Consider the following 7601-nt stretch of genomic DNA (forward strand, 5'->3'; position numbering starts at 1 on the left):
TGGGGATCGTTGCAGAAATTAAAATTTTCTACGCATCACCAAGATCAATCTATGGAGAGACTAGAAACGAGAGAGAGGGGAGTGTATCTTCATACCCTTGAAGATCGCAACACGGAAGCGTTACAAGAACGCGGATGAAGGAGTCGTACTCGCAGCGATTCAGATCGCGGTTGATTCCGATCTAAGCGTCGAACAACGGCGCCTCCGCGTTCAACACACGTACAGCTCGGGGACGTCTCCTCCTTCTTGATCCATCAAGGGGGAAGGAGAAATTGGGGAAGAACTCCGGCAGCATGACGGCGTGGTGGTGGAGCTCGCAGTTCTCCAGCAGGGCTTTGCCAAGCTCAACGGAGGAGGAGGGGTGTTGGAGAGGGGGAGGGTTGCGCCTTGGATGAGGTCCTACTGCCCTCCCTCCTCCCCTATATTTATAGGGTGGAGGGGGAAGGGGGGAAGCCCCTCTAGATGAGATCTAGAGGGGGGCGGCGGCCAAGGGGAGGGGGCTTGCCCCCCAAGCCAAGGGGGGCGCCCCCTTTAGGGTCCCCCCCCCAACCCTAGGCGCATGGCCCCTAGGGGAGATGGCGCCCAGCCCACTTAGGGGCTGGTTCCCTTCCACATACAGCCCATAGGGCCCTCTGGGGCAAGTGGACCCTCCCGTTGGACCCCCCGGAACCCCTTCGGTGGTCTCGGAATAATACTGGGAAACCCTGAATACTTCTGGTGGTCGTATAATGACTTCCCATATATAAATCTTCACCTTCGGACCATTCCGGAACTCCTCGTGATGTTCGGGATATCATCCGGGACTCCGAACAACATCCGGTAACCGCATACTAATTCCCATAACAACTCTAGCGTCACCGAACCTTAAGTGTGTAGACCCTACGGGTTCGGGAACCATGTAGACATTACCGAGACATCTCTCTGGCCAATAACCAACAACGGGATCTGGATACCCATGTTGGCTCCCACATGTTCCATGATGATCTCATCGGATGAACCACGATGTCGAGGATTAAATCAATCCCGTATACAATTCCCTTTGTCAATCGATACGTTACTTGCCCGAGATTCGATCGTCGGTATCCCAATACCTCGTTCAATCTCGTTACCGGCAAGTCACTTTACTCGTTCCATAATGCATGATCCCATGACTAACTGCTTAGACACATTGAGCTCATTATGATGATGCATTACCAAGTGGGCCCAGAGATACCCCTCCGTCATACGGAGCGACAAATCCCAGTCTTGATTCGTGCCAACCCAACAGACACTTTCAGAGATAACCGTAGTGCACCTTTATAACCACCCAGTTACGTTGTGACATTTGGCACACCCAAAGCATTCCTACAGTATCCAGGAGTTGCACAGTCTCATGGTCTAAGGAAAAGATACTTGACATTAGAAAAGCTTCAGCAGATGAACTACACGATCTTGTGCTATGCTTAGGATTGGGTCTTGTCGATCACATCATTCTCCTAATGATGTGATCCCGTTATCAATGACATCCAATGTCCATGGTCAGGAAACCTTAACCATCTATTGATCAACGAGCTAGTCAACTGGAGGCTTACTAGGGACATGTTGTGGTCTATGTATTCACACATGTATTACGATTTCCGGATAACACAACTATAGCATGAATAATAGACAATTATCATGAACAAGGAAATATAATAATAACCATTTTATTATTGCCTCTAGGGCATATTTCCAACATCCGATACACGGAGTGACAAATCTTAATCTTGATCTATGCCAACTCAACAAACACCATCGGAGACACCTGTAGAGCATCTTTATAATCACCCAGTTACGTTGTGACGTTTGATAGCACACAAAGTGTTCCTCCCGTATTCGGGAGTTGCATAATCTCATAATATGAGGAACATGTATAAGTCATGAAGAAAGCAGTATCAATGAAACTGTAACGATCATTGTGCTTAGCTAATGGATGGGTCAAGTCAATCACATCATTCTCCAATGATGTGATCTCGCTTATCAAATGACAACTCTTTGTTCATGGTTAGGAAACTTAACCATCTTTGATTAACGAGCTAGTCAAGTAGAGGCATACTAGTGACACTCTATTTGTCTATGTATTCACACATGTAGTAAGTTTCCGGTTAATACAATTCTAGCATGAATAATAATCATTTATCATGATATAAGGAAATATAAATAACAACTTTATTATTGCCTCTAGGGCATATTTCCTTCAACCCTCTGATTTCGACACGCAATGCCACAGCTAGAGATTCTGCTACCATGGCAATGTTTTGCTCCGAGTGGTTGATGTTGTTGATCGTCACCAAGAGGAGTCCCGGTGAGTCCACCTGAGCCTCGACAAGGTTCACAACCTCATCTTGTTGCTCTCGGTTGTGCCGCGCCTTGTGGTGCTCCCTATCCCAATCTCTGGGCTTGCCACAGTACCGACGATTCCCTTTCCGGTGCTCGTCGGAAGCACTGCTATTGCCGGTGTCGTTGCCATCGGCCTCGTCGCCGCCTAGGCCTTTGTTTCCCCTTGCCGCATTTTGTGACGGACGATGATTCTAGCCCGCGCTGACGCTGCCGGGAACTCCATTCCTCCTCGATGAGAAGAAGCTTACCGACTGATAACCCACAAGTGTAGGGATCTATCATAGCCTTTCCAAGAAGTAAAAGTGTCGAACCAGATTCATAAATAATTACTTCCTCCGTAAAGAAATATAAGAGCATTTAGATCACTACTTTAATCATCTAAACATTGTTATATTTCTTTACGAAGGGAGTAACATCTTTTGAAGATGTGAAAATGAGAAAAAATGAACTAAATTAGTTCAGTTGACTTTGTTGTTACAATTAGGGGTGTCATGGGGCCTGTTAGAATTTGGTCACAGGCGACGGGTGAAGTCGCATGTCTTGGTGTAGTAGCCTTTGACATTTGAAATGACAGGCATGAGCCCCAACACAACCAAAATGATTGTTACCCATCCAATCGAATGCCCATTGGGCACGTATGGAATAGGGTCGCCGCCAGAGCCATCATAACCGGCCAACCGACCACACTCGGCGGAGAAAATATGCCCTCATCCATCATCAGAATCCTCCACCGATCCGACAATAAACACGTCGACAGTCTGTAGCAAATTGTCGTGCCGGCTATATTGGGACGTCAAAGATCGGTTGCAATTGGTCTTTGCATCAAAGGTTGGCTGCCTATGCATGGGTGCCCGGCCGCATGATCAACCCGTTGCATGAGTAACAAACAGGCCACATGTCACGTACCATTGCTTTTGGTCTAAAGCTCATATACTCTAACCGAATCCTCTCGATTTTGAATTTCAAAGTCACTAAGGGTCTTTCTCATTTAAACGGTTTTCATAAAAATTAGGAATGATTGTCCCTACAAGTGTTTTTTTCCTGCAGGAACAGTACAAGTGTTCCTTTACGTGGATTGTTTCATTAGCATTGAATCTTATAGGGTATTTTCGAATCATTCTTTCGCAGTATTTTCCCTAGGAAAGACTCTATTGCCTCCAGCCTCTTGGTTTTTTTGTTTCTTATATGATGTAATAATCAAACAAACAAAATTCGGTGCAACTTCAACCGTGTAGGAATGAATGAGGTGGGTATGCATTGCAGTTCTACGTTTGTACTATGACTAGGTTTTTGGAATTATATGCCATCAAAGATGCCCTAAAATAGTTGTCCGACTAATCCGATTTCTGTGCATTGGCTGCTAATAAATTATTTCATCGCTGAAATCATGCCACTTTATCTTGGAAATGGCAAGCACATGATGCTGACACTCAGCCACAACTTTCTGCCTGCAAATTCTTGAGAGCACATGAGCTCATTAAATCGTCCGGAATAGAATACCACAGCTCTAGCCATTGCGAGATGTTTCGCCCTGATGCTTCTAAATAATAATAGTACAATGACTTAGCAATGATACCTGATCGACTGTAGGATTATGCTGCTAAAGAAAGGCTTGCAGATGTTGTTTTTTCAAAGTTCAGAATAAAACCTTATCCATGGAGCAGTTTCAGCATGATGCCAGGATGACAAAGCATGCAGGCGAATACAGATACACACTTAGACAGTGACGCGTCAACATCGCACTAACCTTAACGTGCTTCCAAGTCCCAACGACCAAATACAAGCTACTCAACTTCTACTATAGCTATTACCGCAAAAAAAAAACTTCTACTATAGCTGCCATACTAACAGCACATATAATCCATATACCGCAAGTAAAAATGGGAAATCCAAATGATCTCACTTAAAATTGCCAAATATTTTTGTTTAAAATTGAGTAAAATCTATCCAAATGGGATGTTTTCGCAAGAGGAGACGTAGAACATGAGTCATTTTTCTATCTCGGTGAATCTGGTGCGCAGTGTCCGTGGCGAATCAGTGAATCGGGTACGTTCGGTATGGTAGTTCGATTACAACAACAACAACAACAACAACAACAACAACAACAACAAAATATTAATTACAGGCCGATCGCAGTGAATACAACTGGATAATTTTGGACCACCCATCCAAACGAGGGATCCGAATTCATTCGGCGAGATAAAGAGCAGGTGGCAGGATCAGATTCCACACTATCTGAAGCTGAGCTGAATGCTGCTGTAAAGGTGAGCTGAACTTACTGAACTACTCACCAAATGGAGAATACTACAGGTGGTCAGTTGGAGAAGAAAGATACAGTGGTACTCCAGCAGTCACTTAGGCAAACCAATTCAGCCTAATTATAAACCTAGAGATGGTCCGATGGATCATCGACCTCTTGATGACCCCCCAAAAAACACCAGCGTGTCATGATCATGAGTTCATGACACGAACACAATACACTCCCATTCATCACCTATACGAATGTTTACAGGTGGTTCTTGATACTATAGCGATGTAGTATGTTATCTCTGAACATTAGCTACTAGTTCACCGAAAAGCTTAATTAGCAAAACCATCGCCGGCCGGAGACGGATGAACACCGGCGACGAGCCAGTCGAGCCGAGCGAGCTACTTGCCGTGCTTGAGGCCGCGGGGTCCGGCAGACTTCTTGATGGACGCGATCCTCTGCAGCCTGATCTGCTCTCTGAACCTTGCGATGAACTCCTCCGCCTTCTTGTCCACCTCGTTCTCGTCCACCTCCGGCGTCGGCGGCGACTCCCTCGGCGAGTTCGTCCTCGTGGAGTAGGCGTCAACGCCGTCCTCGTCGTCGTCGCTGCTCTCGGTCTCGTCCGAGGAGACCGCCACTATGCCCAGGATTGGGTCGCTGCTCCTCCTCTCGTACTGGAACCTTGGGACGGCTTGGTACTCTCTGTATCCATATGGCTCTTCTGATCCATGCGAGCTATCCGGTGCATTGCCGGCTTCGTCTTCGTCGGTCACTTCTTGGATTTTGGGTTGGATCCCTTCTCTTGGCCTGATTGTTCTCACTGATCTACCGACTGACGGCGATGACGGCGACGAGGAGGAGCCATCGAAAGAGCTTCTTGGCGTCGCCGGCGAGGAGTTGGTGTAAGTAGATGAACTGTTGAAGCTCTGCGAACTCTGCTGCGAGTAATGGTCGTGGTCTCCTCTGCCTCTTGTGCTGTGATCCTGCAGCTCCTCCTTGAAGCTCTTCGCCGCAGTGGTCCGGCGGTCGGCCGCAGGGTGGTAACTGTGGACAAGGAACGGCGGGGGTGGCGGAGGCGGCGGGGGCGGTAGGGAGGAAATGGAAGACTTATACGTGCTCCTCCGCTTGGGGACGGTGGCGTGCTCCTCGCTGGCCTTGGCCAGTGTCTCGTCGGACATGGACGACGCGGGCGAGAGCCTCTTCGGCGACGGTGCGGGGCTGCTCGGAGTCGGTGGCGCGTCGAACCTCCCGGACCGTGACCGCCACGGGATCGGCGAAGGGAGCACGGTGTCATGGGCGCGTGGCTGCGCACGCGACTCGCCGTTGCCGTGTCCCGGCGCGCCGGAGTCCTGCGGCCTCAGGGCCCGGACGGGCAGCGACAGTGGCGCCTGCTGGGCCGCGGTGTGGCTCCGCCCGCCCCCGCCTGCCGCCACCATGACCACAGGCTCCTCAGGATAGTGCAGCGCGCTCCAGGACCGCGCCCCGCCGCCAGCGGGGCTGTCGGGCACGCCGTCGTCGCCATCATCGTCGAACACGAGGTCGCCCTGGAACATCCGCGAGACGTACCTCGCGTCCGCCTTCCCGGCCGCCGCGGCAGCATCCTTCTCGACCCGCCCCCCACCGTCATTCCTCCGGCTGAAGAGCCCGTAGGACACGGCGATCCCGACGAAGAGCAGGTGCAGCAGCTCCCACACCTTGGCCAAGAACGCCTGGCCCCCGCCCCCGCCGCCGCCGCCGTCCCCCTCCCCCGCCGCAGGCACCCGTGGCGACGGGAGGAGCGGGAGCAGCAGCACGCAGAGCGCGACCACGGCCGCCCTGAACGGGAAGCTCCCGAGCACCGACGCCGCCTGCACCACGGCCATGGCAAGAAGAAAAGAGAAAAGGGAGGCGAGGCAATGCCGCGGCGCGCCCTTTAAAGCTTTTGCCCCCGAGCCAGCCTCTCTGCTTTTGGCGCCAAGTAAAGTTGCGAGCTCGTGGTGGTGGCGCACGGATTAAATTCCTTTCGCCCGCTTTATGGCCACCGGCCTACCTCGCCGCTGCTGCTGGCTGCTGCCATGACTTGGTAGAGTTGAGATCGATCGATCGATCGAGATGGCATCTTCTGTTTTTTTCTTGTTCTTCCATGGTAGTTCGAGATGGAGATGGGTGTTATTACTTCGCGATGAAGAGAGGAATTTCGGCGGGCAAAAGGGGAGGAATTTCGTGTCCAGGGGAATCGACGCTTCCATTGGCGAATCCACGCTACCACTAGCATGATGCCGTGTACATTCCTTTCCATGAGAGTCTCTCAGGTTGAATTGCGGAGAAACGGACGCAGGTCATGATTTGGCATGTTGCCATAGATTCGCACATCATGGAGTAAGGGGAGGTAGGAAACGGAAATCTTAGCATGTTTATGAAGACTCTGCTCATTCTCTGATGCAGCTGATATTGAGAAAATGGGTGCGCTTATGCATGATATGATCTTAAGAACTTAACATGCATTAAAGCGTATTATAATATAGGTGTAAGCGCATCCGTAATCGAACCCCGAAAATAAACTTCAAAAATCCGTTCTCACATCTAGCTCCAGTTTTTGTGTGAGGGTTTTGAAGGTTACATTCTATTCGAACGCCAAAACTATCTCCAACAATATCTCTTCGCATAAACATATACTCCCTCCCTCCTAAAATAAATGTCTTAAGACCAACTCTAGCAGACTCGTAAAATCCCGGCGAGTATACGGGTTCGGCCCTTTTTTTGCCAGAACAGAACCCGTATACTCGTTCGGCCCGTAAAACTTTTTACGGCGGCCGGCAACTACCCCCCCCCACACACACACACAAAACACACGTGCGGTATATCTACGAGTTCGCGGCGCCGATATGGGTCGAACCACTATCCCTCCGCTGCCGTGATTCCCCCAATCCCCTTTCTATTTCTCGTCGTCGGTGAGTCCAATCCCGCCGCTAAACGCCACCATGTGGGGCGGAATGTGGAGCTTCGGCGGGAGGGA

The 7601-nt window shown here is 50.0% G+C and overlaps 1 protein-coding gene across 1 annotated transcript; it reads right to left on the reverse strand.

Annotated features, from left to right (window-relative positions):
• Positions 1 to 4676: 4676 nt before the first annotated feature.
• Positions 4677 to 6916, reverse strand: LOC123052416 (protein ENL). The gene has a single exon (XM_044475588.1). The coding sequence runs from the start codon at positions 6466 to 6468 to the stop codon at positions 5008 to 5010; it is 1461 nt and encodes a 486-aa protein (XP_044331523.1). The 5' UTR covers positions 6469 to 6916; the 3' UTR covers positions 4677 to 5007.
• Between the last annotated feature and the right edge of the window lie 685 nt (positions 6917 to 7601).

This window comes from Triticum aestivum, chromosome 1A (genome assembly GCF_018294505.1).
Source record: "Triticum aestivum cultivar Chinese Spring chromosome 1A, IWGSC CS RefSeq v2.1, whole genome shotgun sequence".
NCBI lineage: Eukaryota > Viridiplantae > Streptophyta > Magnoliopsida > Poales > Poaceae > Triticum > Triticum aestivum.

Excerpts from the sequence above, each read along its gene's own strand:
- LOC123052416 (XM_044475588.1), bottom strand. The coding sequence starts at position 6,468 with ATGGCCGTGGTGCAGGCGGCGTCGGTGCTCGGGAGCTTCCCGTTCAGG.